The 21450-nt window shown below is 40.3% G+C and overlaps 1 protein-coding gene across 1 annotated transcript; it reads right to left on the bottom strand.

Annotated features, from left to right (window-relative positions):
* Positions 1-3941: 3941 nt before the first annotated feature.
* LOC149782970 (E3 ubiquitin-protein ligase TRIM71-like) lies at positions 3942-8020 on the bottom strand. Its single transcript, XM_089934531.1, has one exon. It carries the CDS (start codon positions 7707-7709, stop codon positions 5391-5393), a length of 2319 nt encoding a protein of 772 aa, XP_089790657.1. The 5' UTR covers positions 7710-8020; the 3' UTR covers positions 3942-5390.
* Positions 8021-21450: the final 13430 nt, after the last annotated feature.

The following is a 21450-nucleotide window of genomic DNA, read 5'->3' as shown; positions in this document are numbered from 1 at the left end:
AGATAAGGATAGTGCTATATTCCTCTACCTCCATGCAATAAGAGCATAAAAATGTTTTACAGATTCTCTAACATGGATGTATGTACCAGCAGGTTTGATCCAACGATAGATTAATACCAATAAAGTGTACAATATTAATATAGCAAGATTGATATAAATGAATCTTGCTGTAACACAATGACAGGTGTCCATTATATGTACTCGTACATGTACACCAGCACAAAATAATTACAACTGAACGATTATTGATTAGCATGAAGAAGGAAAAGGTGGGATAATTTAGAAGGCACAGCCATAAAAATGGCTTTTCAATTTTCCAGTTTTACCAAGAATATTTCAAAGCATAATAAAATCAAATGATTTGTTATGGTTGTATGCAGGGATATCTTGCTTACAAATATAGACACACATGGATCAATCAAATACTGGATTTTAGTTTAATCACAACAATTACTCACCAGTGTTAAATATTTGTAATGAAACATGCATTTTCAAAAACTGGTGTGGTCAAATTCTTCCAGAACTGTTTTGAGGTGCATAAACATTGTTACGGTATATCAGACCTGCTAACCCTAACAAGACATCAGTAAGGCAGTCAATTCCCCCCCCCCCCATAAGCTGGGCCAGTTTTCAGAAAAGTGAAACAAAATATCATGTACTGTTATTGTTAAGCTGGAAAACATGCATTTAAAGTCCACAAATGATGGTAAATATCGTGTTCAATTAAAAAAATACATAGAGATTGCTTTAACCTGAAATATTTCCAGTACAGTTTGACAAACTACAGTTGCAAACCCTATGGAGCTCAATGACTTCTTCATGCCTCAACTTGACGTATAATTCTTTTAAAAAAGTAGTGGGGATGTCAATCATTTTTCCTGCCATGTGACATACTTAAATCAACACAGGATGTCCACTAAACATAACTGTTCCCAATCCTGCTTTTTTCCCCATGAATCTGAATATTCCATTTTATTATTCTGTACTACTCAAACTTTTAATAGGTTAAATGACACTACCATCCTGACTGTTCCCTTGTTAGACACCATTTAATAAAATTTTTTTAAAAAAGAAAAGCAATTGCTTGATCATGCAGATGTTTTGCATTATAAAATGTGCAGTTTAAAGCATCTGAGGTATTCTGGTAAAGCTAGTCTGGTTCCCTGACTATGTCCCCTGAATCTAATATGAAACTTGGACCCAAATCCAGCAGACAAGCCAGTATTCAGATATTACCACAATCATATTTCCATGATGTGTGCTTTTATTCTGTATGTCTGTATTTTAAGGGTAATTTCTGTAGAACTAATGGCATAACCTTAAGGGTTGGCAGGTCTGGTATATTAGCAACAACGATAGTGGTGGTCAGGATAATATATGTCACAAATATCCAAGAAGGACTGTCCTACAAAAAAATACAAGCAGGCAAGTCACAGATTTTACCTAAATGATAATATTAGATAAATGTTTTAAACTTTGTGAAAAAATTTGGTTGCACACAAGAGATATTTTATTTCGCCAACATGAAAATAGATTTGATGTGCCCTAGTCCAATGTGTATTTTCAGTAGGTATATGCAAGACTACAGAATTTGGCTACAAGCTAAACTGCTCATCTCACAATTATGGAGGAAATGTCAAAGTAAGCTTTGTTTAAGTTGTTTTAGGAATTAAGCACTATCAAGAAGATGCAAGAGCTTGAAGTTTCTACATCAAACTTAACATTCTGCAAGTAAGCAAACATTAAACATGAGCCATGTGTGCAGTTCTTAATTTCATCAGAAAATGACACTATCGTGTAGATCAATATTAAGATACATAAAGACTATGCTAATTTCGTAACAAGTGTGAATATTTATTTACCATGTACACGCAATACATTATGCAATGAAAGTATCGAGACACTGGCTCTTGACTAAGCTCATTCACCAAAAAATGCTAGCTTGATATTGTTGTTATAAACAATATAACTAAAGGTCACCCTTTTCTAATTAAAAATTTTTTAAAATGATTAAACTGAAAAGTATACAATTTTCTTTTTAATCACGATCATTTCCCACTATTCTAAAAATGCAGGAATGTGAGTTACAGATATCCTTTTAATCAGACACTCATGTTTTGAGGAGTTGTTTCCCCAACCTTATTGTTCAAGAAAATAAGTTCCAGATATTTTCTGAGCAAACTTCTCAATTTTCGTCCTAGATTTCATGTGCCTTTCACAAATATTGATATGTTTACTGGTTGCAACATTTTGATATATGATGCCACGCACTGTAAACTATGACATATTTTTGTTGTAGGGAAATCTATAAGATGTTAACTAATTGAGTTTAATGATGAAACATTATTATTCCTAACAATTTAGTCCATTTGCTGATGTCATCATATCAAAGCAGAGTTTATCTTTTGAACATGCAATTATACTTCACTGACATTTACGTTAACAGCCATCGCTGTTCCTTGGTGCTGATGCATATAAAAATGTCATCTGCTAAAAAGAAAAAAGGCAAATTCAGTTCAGCTGGTCATATTTCAACAATGTAATGCTCCTATGTTTGGATACAATACTGGCAAGACTGATGGTGAAGAAATAGTGACAAAAATATTGTGCAACCTTTGTGCCAGACATTTGCCAAAACTATGCAGTGACAATCATATCTGTATTTGAGGAGTGAATAACTCCCCTCTACACTACCGGAAAAGCTGTTTGCAGCTTTCCTGCATTTTATGAAACACAATGTCTGGACTATGTTACATTTTATGAAACACAATGTCTGGACTATGTTACATTTTCAAATAAGCTAACCTGTTTGTAAACCATGGGAAGAACAACCAGTTGCCTGCCAATGTGTAATGTTGTGATATTACAACTGCATCAGGCATTACTGGTTTATAGCAAATCATGGTTCTCCGTAATGATCTGGAACACATACTCATTGTGACAAACAGGTAAAATGGAAAATGCATAAGCAATGTCGTAGACTATGCCATAGATACAGCTGCACAATTTCAGGTCTTTCAGCCAAAGAACAACATTGAAAAATGATAATTACAGCACACTATTTCAATAAAATATGCACATACAATACAGTAGCTATGGCTGCAATAAAAGCTGCCAAGTAAAAATCCTCACATTTATTGTGTTATAAAGACTTATAACACAAGTCACATTTAATACATAACTGATTATATATACCTTTTCCTGTCAGACCGATATTACATCAATTTCCCTGAGCTGTGAACAAGATGCCTTTGGCAGAACAAATTAAACAACACAAGAACCTGAGAACAGCATGCAAAGAATTCACCATGTCCAATCAAACACTTGGTCAAACACAAAAACAGATATGAACATAACTGCCACTTATATGGACCTTCTGTAAAAATATACCTTATTGAAGTTCTCTTTTTGTTAATGACGTGAATTAGTTGCATATCCTTTTTTTAATAAAAAAAAATAAAGTTAAAAAATTCTGTAATAACTTGACCCAAGAAAATACTCTAAATCTATATTTTCTTGACTTCAAGAAATGAAAATTATGATGTATTACAATGTTAACTTCTATTCTAAAGGCATGGGAAAATGAGGTAGAGCCAGCAACATAAATGGCTAGTGAAACATCGAGGTAGTGATACTGTGATAAGAAACAAGACAAGCTTGCAATAAAATTGTTTGAATAAAAAACAGATTAAGTCAAACCTGTTGAAATGGTCACCTTCATAAAGCAGTCACCTGATCCCATCTAAAATTCATACCCCTCATAAATATATATATATATATATATATATATATATATATATATATATATATATATATATATATATATATATAATGGTCACCAGATTTCAGTGGTCACTGGAGTTTGTTTACAGTGCCCACTCAGTGTATGAAAAGGAAACATTTTGCTTCCTGGGGAAAAAAAAAACACTGTTTAGGTCACATAATAACATTGCTTTTCTCATCTGTCCTCACTATACTCCAGTTGCATTGTCAATGTAACTCAAACATGTCTACATATTGAATCTGAAAGTGAGATAGTTTTATCATTAGGGCAGAAGGTTGAATCAACTTGTTTGCTGGATGGTGGGAAAAGTTGCTGTGTTATCACAGCAGAAATGAAAGTCAACTTTTGTGCCTGTGTGACAGGTATAGTTTGATATCTTCATCTATTTATATGTGAATTTTAAAGTTATCGCAGTTGAAAAAAATTCACCTCTGACATAAGAGTTACATCCCTTTTCATACGGGTCCAAGGTCATACAATATTTCATACTTTCTGTATGGTTACTCAGGTGCAGTTTCAATTCAGGGGCCACAAAGAATTGATTCCATATTCATCACATGCCTCTCACATGTGCTGTATTTTGATCTCAGTGAGTTGACCAACTGGTCAATCTTGATAATATTTTTAAAGCATGAACAGCTATTTCTAAGCCTAGCATACACAAGCTGTCAGCTTTGTACAGAGGCCAGTTTTGCAATTTCCCATGGGTTACTGCTATTGATAGGTATGTCTGATATCAATCTCAAGCATAGATCAATTTCTTAACTGAATTTTTCCTTGAGAAATAATCTGGTATATGACAGCTTGAATGCAGTGGTCAAAACCTAAAACTTGTTTTATATGGACAAATAACAAAATATGCGTGGTTTTGGGTACATTAAAAAAAATATACGAGTAGAACGCTCGATACAATCTTTTCATGTCTTTATCTTTGGATGGATGAATTTAAATGATGCATAAATCAGAAAATAAGTGTCACTTAACATCATCAATTTAACTTTAACTGTAATTACATCCCTTTCATTTTTTTTCTCAAATGTTTTTCTTTTTTAAAATTTATTTTTTCCACAAATATGTAGTCTGCACAAAAAACAGGGGTGTCAGTTGGGTAGCCAAACCACACATAATTTTTTTACTTGGCCTAAGGCAAAGTTTTTGAAGTGATTAAAGGTTTTTATGAAACTATAAATGAAAATTATAACATCCTGATTTGATCTAAAATGAAAAATGTCGGACAAATTCAAGCTAATTTGCACTGTTTAATAACAGTCAACAATATTTCAAAAAGATGTTAAATAACTTCTAAAGTATAAGAGAGTGCAGAAAATGCATGAGATCTGAGCATACATTCAAGAAAATAAAAGGCAGACACCTATTTGCTTCAACTGCCCTAACAATAAACAAATTTCCAATTGAAGTTAATCACACGACTTTTTAAGCCTTAAAAAAGTGGTCTAGTTCTGCGTTGGTATGTTACACATACTAAATATGAAAAGCTGACTAGAGACTACATGTGGTAAGTATAGAGAATGATTGGACACAGTGAAAACCTGAGCAGAGAGGCTAAAAGCAAGCCCTTTTAGGGCTGAATAAGCATCATTTATACCTAAAACACTTGCACACGGTTATTACCAAAATCAACTACCAAAATAAGTCCATCAGGCGAGACACAAATTCCTGAGGGGCGATCTAACTGCCCAGGCCCTGACCCAGGATTTCCAAATTTACACAGGAAGTTACCATTGGGTTGGAATATCTGAATTCGATGGTTACGTGAATCTGCAACAATGATATTACCTTCCTGGTCCACTGCTACTCCCTGTGGGCGTTGAAACTGACCATTTGAACAACCCTCAGTTCCAAGAAACCTTGCCGTCTGAAAATCGGGGTGAATGACCAACAATCTGTGGTTGTTAAAATCGGTCACCACCATATGTCCTTCATTAGTGAAACAAACCCCTCTGGGCGAGTCGAAATGCTTCCAAAGTGAACCTTCAAATCCGTACTTACTTATAAACTGGCCATCATGGGCAAACAGTTGCACTCTGTGGTTTCTGGTGTCAGATACAAGGATCTTTCCCTCCTGATTGACTGCTACATCCCAAGGATAGTTGAACTGGCCATTTTTATTTCCCTTCTCTCCAAACCTAAGAATAAATGCTCCTTCAAGAGTAAAAATCTGAATGCGGTGATTATCCTTGTCCGCCACTATTATACGCCCTTGACTGTCCGTTGTGATTCCTGCTGGACGATCAAACTGACCATTTCTTGTTCCTGGTGACCCAAATTTGTGATGAAAACTTCCATCTGGATTAAATACCTGGATTCTGTTGTTACTACGGTCGGCTATGATAATAAATCCATCTTTGTTACAACAGATGCCCCATGGACGACACAATTTTCCATCACTTTCACCTTCAGCACCAAACTGCATCAACATTGGTCCAATTGTGGCATAGTTTCTTCCACTGCGCACATATACTGCGAATGGACTCTCATGGATGTGTTTTCCATGTATCATGACTGATATTATGTGCTTGCCTTCCATCTGGGGATGATATGTCACAGTGTAAATTCCATTCTGCCGGTCTAAGACATCAGTTCTGTACAGGGCTCCTTCAGGATTCTGGATGATGCATTCAATAGAGTCGCCACCAACCATTCTCAATTCTCCATGGTGATCTTTTGCCTGAACAACAAACATGGCTAGTTTTCCTTTTAGTGCTCTTTTCAGACCATCTCCAGTTGCTACGGAGTTAGGGGCATAAGCATTGCTGCTTATGAAGCCCATTTTGCTGATTGCATTTTGAAGTGCTGTATCTGGTGGTGTAAAAAGAATATCATCATCTTCGTGTGGTTGCAAATGACCACGCAGTTTACGCAAGTTCTGAATTTCACACACAAGACGATCTTTAACTTTCAATACATCTAGATCATTACCCGTATTAAGAACAGTTTCAACTTCATTGACTGACTGAAGAAGTGCACTTAGACCCTGCTTCAAGTCATCAAGCTGTAAATGGAGAGATTTTCCTTTCACCTGCCGTATTTTCTCAACCCTTCGCAGAAGTTCCCTTTCTCTTTCTTCCAAGGCTGTCAAGTGCTTTTGCATCACAGCCCTTACTTCATTTGTCACTATCTGTGTTCTAACTTCTACTTTCTCTGCCATACCCTGAGTTATCTGAATACCATCTTCTAGAGCCTTAATCCCTGCCTTTGCATCAGTTAATAATTTCAAGGTTATGGTTTTAGAATTCTCAATAGCATCTTGGAGGTAGATGAAATTATGGCCAACATGTTCATTCATAGTGCACTCTCTGCATATTGGTACTGAACAAGAATCACAATATAAACGAAGAACTTCATGTTCATGTCTTTCACAGAAGCTTGTATGTCTGTCCACTGGATGGGGAGGTAAACTCGGTGAGCTTTGCGGGGTACTTGGTACCATGTGAGGAGAATTAAACTTTCGATCTAGGATCAATCGTTCAATGTAGTGATCTTTAGTGAGTCGAACTCGCTGATGAGCTTTAACACAATTATCACATAAATATTCACTGCAATTTTTGCACATGCAGGTGGCTGCACTTCCCTCATCACACGAATGACACCATAACCCTCGCCTGCCGAACCTATCCCGTTTGTGTTCTCCATTTTCAAACGAATCCTGTGCAACCATAACGTCAAGGATGTTGGAGATGAAATAGTTGGCTGGAAGATCGTCCACGCCTCTGGAGTTCAATGCTACGGCTTGGCGACACGTTGGACACTTTAGACCTGCAAGGGGCCCCTGCTTTTGCAACACCCCTTCCAGGCATTTCTTGCAGAAAGAATGAAGGCAGGGTAGCACACGTGGGTCATCGTACTTTCCAAAACAGAGGGGGCACGCAAGCTGCTCCCCGATTGTATCGGATAGAGCGGCCATTTACGAGTAAAAACATGAGGTAGAACGGTAGTGAAACGCCAGAGGAAATGCCCCGTCACATCATGCAATCCTGGACTGACCGGCACTCAGTCACTTCCATGCTAAACTGTTACTTACATGATCGGCCTTAGGGATGCTCAAATTTGGGTCCTACAGGTTAAAGTACAGAATATAATCCCTGAGTAAATTATTCCTGTTTATGTACACTTACATAGCCAGTATGAATGTTTTCTTTTCTCTATTCTTATACATTCTGCGAGCATTTGTTTGTACTTTTCTCACCGTTGCACTACCTCGTAGCTGAGGCGCCATCTTTGGTCTCATTTTTAGAGAGGGTGGAGTAACCTAATTTTATCGATAGTGTCAATCAAATTATTGACCAATCAAAGCTCTCGTGGTAGAAATGCCTGGAATTTGGCCCATTGATTCTAATGTTTACTATACGGGACATGTACACAAACCATCCCACTTTTCTATGTTACTGCTAGCTGTACTTTATCTAGACTTAAGATATTTCAAACTGGTTATTCTATTTTCACCAAGTTAATTGTAATAAATAACTATGACGCGATTTTTAAAATAAAAAAATCGTCTGTGAAAAGTCCGATTGATAGTTTTAACTCATGAAGGTCACGTGAGAGTAGTTTTCGTGACGTTCGAGAAGAATTACGTAAACTTTGGCGTCTGGCGAGCTGACTCAAATTAGTTTAATCGGCGTGAAGCTTATGCAATATTTGTTGCTATATACGCAGTTCCTTTGTCTGGATAATAGAAAATGGGTCAAATAGGACAGGAAAAACCAGATAAAGAGAGTCTAACATCAGGAGAATCAATTGGTTGCCCTAAATCAAGCAGTTTAAACAGGAGTCAAGATCAAGTTACGTGAGGGACCGACAATTTAATTGGGGTGGGGAAGGGGTTGAATGCTGAGATTTTCATTCCAGCAGAGATAAACAGAAAATCAATCAAACAAACCAAAATATCGGATATAAGGGTATCTTTTTATTTCTTTAACTATAAGCACAATAATAATTTTATTCGATCTATTTGAGGGTTATAACTTTTTTTTTTCTCCAAAAACTCAGAGCACCCCCACTCTGAAGATTCAATGGTCGGTCCATTACATACCGGAGATTTGATTTACTCTTCAAATCCATACCGACCATGATGAAGGCAACCATCTAACTATTGTACATAGTTACCTAAATTACACAAGTTTAGATCTAACAATAAAGTGTATGTATTTACGTGCACGTCCATACATTAGAGGCAACCCCTTTTGAGCATTTGCTATTCAGTCAACACGTGATCTTTTGCTTGCGATGAATATACTAGTATTGTTTTCATATTTATATTGCAGGTACATTGTTAATATGTTTATCCTGCCCAGACATACACTATATATTACTTTTACTGTAAATTTGATCAAAGAATTGTTTGTTTTTTAAAAACAATATTTCTTGACGTCGATTTCTGTTGATCATCGTATGAATATTGATCACATATCGAATACTTGTCGATGAGAATGCGTGCATTTAATGAACTATGCATCACCCTGTAATTTCGTTGCTTAAAATGTAAGTTCGCAATTCACATTGCATTTTCTTCTTTAATTTTTCCTCACATATTTTCTGTATGGAAATATGTACCATGCATGAGCAATTCAGTCATGTTGTAGCAATGTGATCTTTTCCTGTGATGAAAATAAGTCTTGTTTTGATATCTATATTGCAGATAAGTCATGCAATAAAACTACAGTCAGTTCAACCCTCTGACATCTTTTAAACCAGATTCACCCGTTTTTGTGTATTTTCTCAAACTAAACGAAATAAAATTGGGTACAAAATTGAGAATCGAGATTTATTTTTAAAAGTTCTTTGTCTATCAGGCACCAAATGGCTGTTTCTCGGTTAGTACTCCGTTCACTTCATGCACACGATCATGTCAACTAGTTTCCTACCCTTTCTTCTCTTTTAAACTCCAAGTCTCGAATCGATAGCGACGTTTGCTCTAAATATTACCCGAGGTTTTCTTCTTTGATCGTATTGTCACATTGGCGTAAATGCTTTATGTGTCTGAGTACATTGTCTGTGCTTTTATCATGTGTTCATGTTGGGGACGGGCTTCTCTACACCAAATCTTGCTGAATGCCATTCCATCTAAAAAAATAGAAGTGTCAGGGTGATGTGTATTTGTTTCTAATGCGTGCATATCTTATAAAGATATGATATTTTTAAAAATTTGGTTTTTCTTTTCCAAGCTTTAGGTTGTTAATTGAGTCAACAAAAAAATAGTCAATAATATTTACATTCTTTTTCGGCTTGGAGTTTTAATAAGGATTAAAAGGTTTGTAAACGGAAATACTGAAACCATGACGTTTGGAGCTGTACAAGGTTTAATTTTTTTTTTTTTTTTTTAACGCGGACGTAGAGAAAACTTGGTAATTAAATTTTCTAGAGCTTGGAATTGTAAGCCTGATCGAAATCGTTCTTTAAACGGGCTTTATTGAAAAAATGATGCGAAGATCCGTTTAAGCTTAGAGATGTAGGACCAGGGTCCGGGAACTTTTTTCCAAGCACTTGTTCCTGGTACGAACGAGTTGCAAGAGATACTCGTCCGTGCTATCACTGCACAGTACTCAACACAGTAAATTTACCCACTACACTGCTTACCAAAATATACCATAAGCACCCGATGCAAGCTCGATACTAAAATGGATCCAAACAATTACTATATCTTCGAATCTTCGAGCGAATACACAAGTTTAAAGGATTTCTAATACAATGCCAATGATATATTTATATAATTAGAGACAAAGTTTATAATTTGAGATATTCTAGTTTCACACTTAACGATGGTTTTCACGTTTGTTGTGACACTTTTAGTAATCTATGTGTATTTTCATGTAAAGAAGTTTTGCTTTTCAACAGGCTATGACACGGCTATAAGAGTCATACACTGAAAGTGAAGAGCCACAAAATGTCCACATGTTTTAAGTTTTCTTCTGGTCAAACAGTGTCGCCTTTGTCGCCGGTCACCATCATTTTGAACACTGCGCATCTTTTCTTTAAAATACACTGACATGCCACAGTTAAAATATCTGCAGATATGTATAAGGATGTAAGTTCTTTTCACAAGAAAAATATTATACATGTGTTATGTATATTTGATTTAATTATATCTAATTTAATATATATTTATTTCATTTTAATTGTTTGTTTGTTAGTTTTATTTTGTGTTATATTTGTCATTACATACAATTGTATTGTAAAGTTATTCACGGAAGATGATATTTTTCCAAAAAATCAGTTGACCTGAATCATTCTTTAGTAAACAACCAAATTTTGACCTAGATCCTGACCTTGATTCAAAATTAGTAGCAGCCACGTAAATAAGTTCTATTTTTATTTTAAAATGGTTGTTTGTTGTCGAGGTCATGATGGGACTACGTGATTTAAGAGCAAACAATTTTTATTTTCTTTCTTAGAGTAAAATGATTGGTTTTCGTCAGGGTCATGTTAGGCGTACATGATATAAACACGATAACGTGACCCCTTTCGATTTTGCAACTTGGGGATTTTCGAAGCTGTGTTTTAGAATACGATATAACCTTTGTTTTGGAGAAATATTCTCAGTTGGGCTCTTACACTGGAAAGTGTCTGTTGGCTCGTTTGGAGTTATTTCAGATTATTTGGATTCAAAAGGATTAATTCTTTTTTTTCCTGGAGATATACGTCTGGTCATATGAAATTCTTGAACAAAGACAGCTGTTATACAAATTTGTTCGGATTTCCAAAATAAGAGTGACATTTCTTGTTTCTACAAGGAACTGTAGACTTCAACACACTACTGGTTACAGTATACGTCATCGTCTTCCATCTTGGATTCTTCGTCGGGACTCGAACTTGAAATCATTAGAAAATTTTGTTAATAGGACTTCCTAAAATTGTATTCGTGGATTATTCTTAGATTATTTTTGGATTTAATTCTTAAAGTCGTAAGTTCCTTTTTTCATTTCTACTGATTTTTTCCAGGTAAAACAAATTATTTTATTTTTCAAAGCTTGTTGTTTTCACTCTTTCTTGTGTTACTGTTTATTCGAGACGAAACACGTAATATAAGACATGACAGAAGAATTCAAAGCCTCTCTGCAATTTTCGTCCACTTTATACTAAGTAATCCTTTCCAATCAGGCGACCACGTCTAGAGAACCACTCAAAAGAAACGTATTAAAGAAAATATTCCTAATTGACCAAAATAATTAGAAAGTTAATATGTTATACTAATTAAATTACGACGAATCAACGGCCGTCTTCACAATATGTGCTTTATCAATAAATTACAAAGACAAGTGAAATTTGGTGGGAATAGTTGGAGACAATTAAAATACTTCTTTTTAAATTAAGTTAGCAACATTTTTCTTATGAATGTACCCCCCCCCCCCCATACTTACATAACTATTTGCTTGTCTCCTTGCTTTAACTTAACAATGAGTTAATTCAAGTTGCACAGTTCTGAAATACCGGTTACCTAGGTTCACAGAAGAAATGTGCTTGTCAACTGCTGAGAATGTGTCCTACGTGTAGACAAGGCATACGTACCAATAGTACCAAGGCACACGTATGTCGAGGAAAGAAAAAATGTCACATTTGTCACCACATCGTGGACTTGGAACACGAATGCTACGTGCAAAAATACCAACCCCCACCAGAGAAAGAGGACGGTCACAAGAAGAAAGGCAATTTCATCTTTTTCGATTTCGAATGCATGCAAGAGACCGGCATTCACATTCCTAATTTCTGCGTGGCTCATCGAGCGTGCGAGAAGTGCATTCAAGAATCTATCTTCAGTCATTGCCCTCACTGCAGCAAGATTCCCGGAGGGCGTGAAAAAATCTTTCGGGGACCGAACACGTTAGCCGATTTTGCCCAATGGGTCTTAGACCCCATCGACAAGACGTGGAGCCAAGAGGACATCGAACGTTACGGAGATTGTCATCGTCATGCCACTGTGATGGCTCACAATTTCTCCGGATACGATGGACAGTTTCTTTTGAGATACTATACGGAACAAGGCACCGAGCGTCCTAAAGTGACTTTGAACGGAGCCAAAATCATTCTCATGCAAGTGGGACAAGTACAGTTTAAAGATTCGATGAGCTACTTGGCCATGCCTTTGAGCCGAATGCCTAAAACGTTTGGAATGACAGAAATGGCTAAAGGGTACTTTCCTCACTTTTTCAATACAGAAGCCAATCAACACGCCGTTCTACCCCATTTGCCTGAGGCTCACTATTACGACCCCGACAACATGCGTACCGAACAACGAGAAGCTTTCTACGCTTGGTACCAGGCTCACGCCTCGGACCCTTTCGACTTTCAGGAAGAAATGCTAAAGTATTGTCGTTCCGACGTGGACATTTTACGACGTTGCTGTGGAAAATTTCGAGAACTGTTCATGGAACACGGAGGGGTCGATTCTTTGAAAGAAGCTTGCACCATTGCCAAAGCGTGTTCCTTAGTGTATCGACAACGATTCACGCCTGAAAAGACCGTGGCTGTCATCAGTCCTCAAACGACTATGTCAAGCGTCAATACTCGGTCAAAGCCCTACGTTGGTTACATTACTTGTGCGACAAGGAAGACAAGTGGATTCAGCATGCCCGCAACGGAGGGGGCGAAAAGACCATCGGAACGTATTCGGTCGATGGCTGGGACTTAGAAAACCCCAAGATCGTGTACGAGTTTAACGGTTGCTTATTTCACGGATGTCCCGTCTGTTACCCTGACCGTGACACTAAAAATCAGTTTTTACAACGGACCATGGAAGACCTGTACCAGGACACTTGTCAGCGACGCCTAAAGTTGGAACAGGAAGGATACCAAGTGGTGGAAATGTGGGAACACGAGTACGATCACCGTATGAAAATCGATCCCGAGTTTAAACGCCTCGTGGAAAGTTACCAGTTCATGGACCCGCTGAACCCGAGGGATAGTTTGTACGGAGGAAGGACCAATGCCACCTGTTTGCTGTACCAAGCCGACGAAGAGAAAGGAGAAGAAATCAAATACTTGGACGTGTGTTCGCTGTATCCCTACGTGTGCAAATATTGTCGCTTTCCCGTAGGGCACCCGCAATTGTTCACGGAACACATCGACCTGAAAAACATTCGACGATACGAAGGCTTGATCAACTGTAAAGTTTTGCCTCCCACGAACCTATACCATCCCGTCTTACCTCACCATTGTCAAGGCAAACTGATGTTTCCCTTGTGCCGTACTTGTGCCGAAACGTGCAACCAAGACCAACCTTGTCAGCACAGCCAGGAAGAACGGGCCTTGACGGGAATCTGGGTCAGAGTAGAATTGTTCAAAGCTCTGGACATGGGATACCAACTGTTAGAAGTGTACGAAATTTGCCACTTTCCCAAGACACAACAGTACCACAAGGGTGATCCCAGTCAGAAAGGCATTTTCGCTGACTACGTGGATGCCTTTTTGAAACTGAAGCAAGAAGCCAGCGGCTATCCTTCCTGGTGTCACACTCCCGAAGACCAAATACAATTCAAAGAGAAATACTACGAACAAGAAGGCATCTCTTTAGACCACATCGAAAAAAACGAAGGCAGGCGATCGTTTGCCAAAGTGATGTTAAATTGCTTGTGGGGTAAAATGGCACAACGACCGTGTTTACCCAAGACGGAATATTTGACAGAACCTTCCCGCTACTTCCAGATGATTCACGACAAAACCAAATACATGAAACACGTGGACGTCGTTCGAGAGGATTTGATCTTGGTCAATTACGAAGAAGATCTGGACTTTGTACAAGACGACCCTTTTGGAAATGTCATCATTGCGGCTTACGTGACAGCTCATGCTCGCTTAAAATTGTACGAAGCTTTAGAACTGTTAGAAGAACGCGTCCTGTACTTTGACACGGACAGTTGCATTTACATCCATCACCCGATTCACCATCACCCTGACATCGAAGGAGACCGTTTAGGAGCCTGGACAGACGAGCATTCCGACGACAAGATTCTAAGTTTCGTCAGTGGCGGTCCCAAAAATTACGGCTACGAATACCGTGACAAACAAGGAGAAGTGCACACGACGTGCAAAGTGAAAGGACTGACTCTGAATCATCGCACCAGTCGAGTGGTCAACTTTGGGGTATTGAAAGAAGCCTTGCAATCGGGAGAGGATGGAAACTTTAAAGTGACCACCTATCAACCGAACAAGATTGTACGTTTACCCACTCACCACATCGTCAGTCGGCCCCTGGAAAAAGTCTATCAAATCGTCTACCAGAAGCGAGTGCGACTTCCCAATCATTTCACCTTACCGTACGGTCACGTCGGTATTGGTCTGTATATAAAAAGGAACCCTAGGCAAGATCGATAGTTTATTGGGACTACCAAGACCGAGCGAACAAGATGAATACTTTCAGAGAAACACAGAACAAGTTGTTTAGAAAGGCACAATTCAAGTGTGAGGCTTCGGAAGTGGAATGCGATTGTGAGCTTTGCGATGGGTACGATGCTGTACCTTGTGACCTGAGCGATGCCGTAAAGCATCATGGGAACTTTAGTGTCACTACCCCTATCATGGAAAGGGATGCTGTGCGTGTCAAACCTGTGGGATGCGAAAGTGATGCCGCTCGTCCTCTTGGACATTTGACTGAGTTTCGTTTTAAAGGGGAATGTTCACCTTCACGTCTACCCCCCTACGGATGTCATCCAGCCCTGAGCAAACTCCTGTTCATGTCACCCAACCCTCATCGAAACGAACCTGTGAAAGACGAATATTCGTTTCCTGTGCGTTTGTCGGAATACTGCGACTTTGAAAATCGTCTTCAATCGTTCAAAGGAAAATGGCCTAAGTATCTGGGAGGACCGACCCCCGAAGAATTAGCCAGAGCCGGATTTTTCTATTTTTCTACTTGGGCGAAGGATATAAAGTCAAGTGCTTCAGTTGCGGTGTGTCACTTCACCACTGGGAACCGCAAGATTCGGCCTACGTAGAACATGCTCGATGGTCACCGAATTGTCATTACTTACCCTTAGTGGGACCGAGACATTGAAGTAACTTACCATGTCGTTGACGAAGAAGAAGAAACCAGATTGGTTTGGCTTGGACCCAAGAGGTGGCCCAGTATGCACGAGAGTTATTCAAGGAAAAAAGTTACTTTTCAACCCGTGTTAGTGACAGTGCCAGAAGAACCCGTCACCCAGGACAGGACTGTCGTGGACAGGCCTGAAAGACCCTTTCGGGAGGACACTTGTGTGACCTTACCCCCTACTATAGAACTGGTTAGAACTTTACCCAAAACATGTTGTAGAGACACTTGTTTTTATTCCACGTTCATGGTTATCATGTGCCTTTTATTCTTGTACTTAAGCCTTTGGCTTTTATGTATTTTTGTCTTTCATATTCATGTTTAAAAAAAACATTCAATAAACATGTTCTGAAAAAGTATATAAACTCTTGTCTTGTTTGTTTTTCGTGTCACAAGTGACATTTCTCACACAATGGCTACCTCTGCTGTCTCTGCTCCCTCTTCCTCTACTGTCAAAGTCATCGACGAACACTTAGATCGTGCCAGTTGGGAGGCTTTGTATCTTCGCCATCCCTTTAACATGCTCATTGCTGGACCTAGCGGTTCAGGCAAAACCGAATTCGTCAAACGTTTGATCGAACATAAACATCATTTGATCGATCGGCCACCTCAACGGATCGTGTGGTGTTACAAAGAGTGGCAATCGGCGTACAGCCTCTTGCGAGAAAGTCAAGGCGATTCCATCGTGTTTGTGGAAGGCATTCCTAAAGAAGACGACGGCATCGTCTCTGACTCCCGTCAAACCCATTTGGTCATTTTCGACGACATGTTAGGAGAAGACGAAGAAGAAATTAAATTGTGGTTCACGCGCAAAGGGCATCACCGTAATGCCAGTGTCGTTTACATCACCCAAAATTTGTTTCAACAAAGTAAAGCCCATCGCACCATCAGTCTCAATGCGCATTACGTGGTCTTGTTTAAAAGCCCTCGAGATAAATCGCAAGTGCAAGTCTTAGCCAAACAGTTAGGAACGCCTTGGCTGACTCAGGCGTACGACGATGCCACTCAAACGCCACACGCCTATTTACTCGTCGATTTGAAACCTACGACTCCCGAGGATTTACGATTTCGTACCCACTTGTTTCACCACTGGTGCCAAGACGGAGAGCCTGTCCTGTACACGTCTCCGTCCTCGACTTCATTTCATTCCACATAAAAAAAATCTATAAAAACCTCAGACCCTTTTTCGTCTGTCTCACTCTCAGTGCGAACATGACGTCCCTTCAGTCGCATCTTCCTGTCAAATTGATTCGTGCCTTGTATGGCATCAGTCGAGAAAAAGATCCACAAACACGAGCTCGTGTCTTAGAAGCTAGTCTCAAAGAAGTCTTACGATGGTTCACGGTGACGGCACGTCAATTACTCCAAGGAATCATTCAGATTCCTCATCAAACCAAACGCTTTTTTGATCGAAACAAAGTCGCTTTGGTCCAACTGGCCGATGCCCGCATCGACACTCAAACCAAAAAACAAATCATTTTGAAACCTGGAGGGAGCGGTACTCTAGGAGGGGTCATCATTCGCTCACTCTTAAGATGGGATCCTAATGCCCCCAAAGTTATACCCAAGACAAAAGTCCAACGAAGCCCCAAGAAGAAAAAGACCAGGTCCCCAAGGAGAACTTCTCCAGTGGCAGGACCCTCCTCTGACCAGACACGACCACCCCGGAAAAAGAAAAGAAGCCCCCAGAAAAAGAAACAGAGAAAAAGTCCCCAGAAAAAGAAAAGTCCACAGAAAACTAGTCGCAAGAGAGGCACTTCGGCCAGGACGCAACCTTACACTCGCAAACCACGACCTGCCACGGCGGTGACTGCGTCTCCGGCAGCCTCACGTTTGTCCACTTCTCCGTTAATGACACCCAGAACTGAAGAGTACTTGGAGACGTTGATCACACCAAGAACTTCTCCGTTGATGACCCCCAAGACAACTTCCCCAGTGGCAGGACGTTCCAATTTAGTGGCAGTGGCTGCTGCTCACAAAGTACCTTCTCCCAAAATCAAAGTTCAAGAAAGATCAGGCATGTTACAAAGTTTACTGGATTTGTCCAAGCAAGAACTGGCTCGATTTAGTCCGTTACGTACCCCTGCACGACGTGTCATGCCTGTCCTCAAACTAATACGACGTCAAAACAATCAGTGGCGACGCGTTCCAGTATAAAAAAGGCCTGTGACCAAGTCGGGTATCAGTGTTTTTTGGTGCTCCTGAAGACTCAAAGATGTCACCCTCCAGAAAACCCCAAGGAAAGAAAAGGAAAGGACTGCCACCACGTTTAGCCAAACATGGGGACATGTTATCTGTCCTGTCCAAAGCTTCTCCACCCCTACGAAAAAAACTCATTCAAACGGCCTCCAAAGAGGTCATCGATACAGTGTGCGAATGTTGTTTGAACGTTTTGAAAGGCACGATCCCTTTGTCCAAACACCAGAAACAATGCTTAGGCAAACATCGTCACGTTCTTCGCCAAATGGTTCAAAAGAAAATTCCCATTCGTCAAAAAAAGAAGATGTTAGTGCAACGTGGAGGTATTTTACCTCTCTTGTTAGGCCCCATACTGAAAGGAGTCTTGGGAACCATGTTGGGAGGACTGGTGGGAGCAAGATAAAAAGGCCTCGGAAGTTCCAAGATCTCAGAATCGACCCCTGACAACCCCATGGAAGGACGAAAACTAGCTTTAGTGCCTTACAAACGATGGATGGAATACCATCGGTGGCAAGAACAACACACCCCGCATTTACCTCCCAATCCCCATTTGAGCGAGATGTCCCAGTTACAGCACGAATTGCAGTCCTTGATGGATCGCCAAGATTTGTCCGAAACAGAAAAATCGCAAAAGTACGGTCAACTCTTGCAACGACTGCAACTCTTTCACCAGAAAGCTTTAGACGAAACAGCTCTACCCACTCTGAAAGATTTTAAGACCTTGATGAAAAGTCCAGCACCATCACCAGTACCAGTACCAGTACCACCAGTACCAGTGACCAAGACAGAAAAAGGAAAAGAAGAAGAAGAAGAAGGGTTTCAAACTCCACCAGAAAAAGTACGCAAGTTAACAACACCACCTACCTCCAGAATTGGATGGATTAAAAAGATGATGGCCACCCCTTCTTCATCACAAGAGAAAAAGAAAGTGAAGACAGAAGTGAAGACAGAAGTGAAACAAGAACCGATATCCCCCGCTCAGACATCCTCCTCCTCTTCAACACCTATTGCCGGTCGCACACGCAAAGCATTGCAATGCAAGAAAATACCCCAAGAGAAAAAGAGTAGCATCCTCCAAGAGTGGGTGCCTTATTAACACACCAACAAAATGGAAAAAGTCTTAGCCAGCATTTACTACGATCCCTCCCATCCTGCAGGTTACGCAGGAGTTCAAAAATTGTATCGTGCTGCCAAAACGCGACTGAAAAGTCTCCGTTTACCTCAAGTGCAACGATGGTTACAAGAACAAGCTACCTACACTTTACACAAACCCATTCGACGCAAGTTTGCCAGAAGTCGCACCCGAGTGGAAGGCATCGATCATCAATGGCAAGCCGATTTAGCCGATGTCTCTCATTTGGCCAGCTACAATCGTGGCTACAAATATTTGTTTTGTGTCATCGACGTCTTTTCCAAATTTGCTTGGGTCGTACCCTTGACTTCCAAATCGAGCAGCGAGTTAGTGCGAGCCCTGCAACGGGTGTTGAAACAAAGCGGTCGTCACCCTCTTCGATGGCAAACGGACAAAGGTACCGAATTTCTGAACCAAGCTTTCCAAAAAGAATTAAAGAAACGTGACATTCATCTTTTTACCACCGAGAATCCCGAAACCAAAGCCAGCATCGTGGAACGTTTTCAATGCACTTTGAAAGAACGCATGTGGAAATATTTTACGCATCACCACACTCTGAAGTACATCGACATCTTACCGCACCTGGTGCAAGCGTACAACCAATCTTACCATCGAAGCATCGGACGTGCCCCGCAAGACGTGACTCCCGACAACGAAGTGCTGGTGTTTGAGCGTCTGTTTGGTACGTCCCCGACGAGGGCTGTCCCCAAGAAAAGTGGAGAGTTGGCCGTAGGAGATTGGGTGCGCATTGGCAAAACCAAACGCACTTTTGACAAAGGTTACTTACCTAACTGGACGACCGAACTGTTTCGCGTCACTGGACGAGTGCATGGCCGTCATCCTGCCGTCTATAAATTGGAAGACATGAACGGAGAAGTGCTCAAAGGAACATTTTATTTGCCCGAGTTACAACGTGTCACCAAAAAGGAAGACGACGTGTACGACATCGAAAGCATTCTCGAACGCAGAACCCGTAAAGTGGGCAAACGACGTGTCAAAGAAGTCAAAGTACGTTGGAAAGGATATCCGCCCAGTTTTGATTCTTGGATCGACGCTTCGCAAGTCATCGACTATTAAAAGAAGTGACCATCATGCCTTTTCACACAGACGCAGCTACGTCGACCACTCCTCCTTCACCTAGTTCTTCTGTGCAAGATTTACAAAAACAACCCTTGTGGGTGTGGTGTGGAGAACGTGTGCCTAAAACGCAAATCGTCTTTTTCTGCCAAATCTTCGTGGTGTATTGTGTCATCGGGGCAGCCATCGCCAATTTGAGTTTGCAACAAGGAGACAAACAATTGTGGACCATTTTATTGAGCAGTTGCATCGGTTACCTGCTTCCTAATCCATCCCTGAAATTCACCTCGAACGGGAACCACGGGAACCTTGTGTCCAGTGCCAGTGCCAGTCACCACTCCAACCACAACCAGAACCCCATTTTGGGCGGAGACACGCCTCTGACGTCCACTAACCCCTCGGACAGCCACAGAACTCTGGAATTATGAGTCACCAAAACCAATTTTACTTAACTTTACCCAGTGACAGTTCCATGGAGGTGTTTCCCAAGAACCCGTTGTGCTGTTACACGGCCAAATTACCTCAAGCCATCCAGTTAGATCACGAAGCCCATTGGGAAGTGGCTTTAGTAGAAATGATTCACCCGACCCAAGTCCTCAATGTCCTTCCCAATCAAAATTTTTTTGATGTGGAAGTTCATGACGAGCAAATGCAACAGTGGATGGATAGAAATGTCAAATATGACAAGAAAACCCGTACACAAAAGTACACCACCTATCACTTGTTCATTCCCCCAGGCTATTATTTTAGTGGTCAACATTTGGTCAGCACCATAGCCTCCAGGTTTAATGTCGTGTTTCTGAAAGCTTTGGAGCATGTCAACAAAAGTGTCACCATAGAGTACCACAAAGCAGCTCGTCGCTTCTTGATGAAATTTGAACGGAGTAAAATCGTGTCCATTTTATTTTGTCCTGAATTGTTTGACATGTTGGGCGGAGACATGGACATGAGAAAGACCATGCTCAAGAAAAACGAATTACCCATCGTTTACGACAACGAGTCTTTTAGCAAGTTATTTCGTGCCCCGGTAGAACTGAACCAAGGACTGAATTTGATGTTCGTGTATTCCGATGTGGTGGAGTACAACGTGGTGGGACACACCTCCGTACCGTTACTGCGTGTCATTCCTTTCAAAGTAGATTCTGCCACGAACGCTGACGAGGAAGGTGGAAACACTTACCACGTCCACCGCGAATTTGTCCATCCTCACTATTT

Source organism: Sinohyriopsis cumingii, chromosome 15 (assembly GCF_028554795.1).
Source record: "Sinohyriopsis cumingii isolate HCF-2022 chromosome 15, ASM2855479v2, whole genome shotgun sequence".
Classification (NCBI taxonomy): Eukaryota; Metazoa; Mollusca; class Bivalvia; order Unionida; family Unionidae; genus Sinohyriopsis; species Sinohyriopsis cumingii.
Note: the sequence above shows the minus strand (reverse complement) of the source record. Positions and strands in the feature narration are given on the sequence as shown.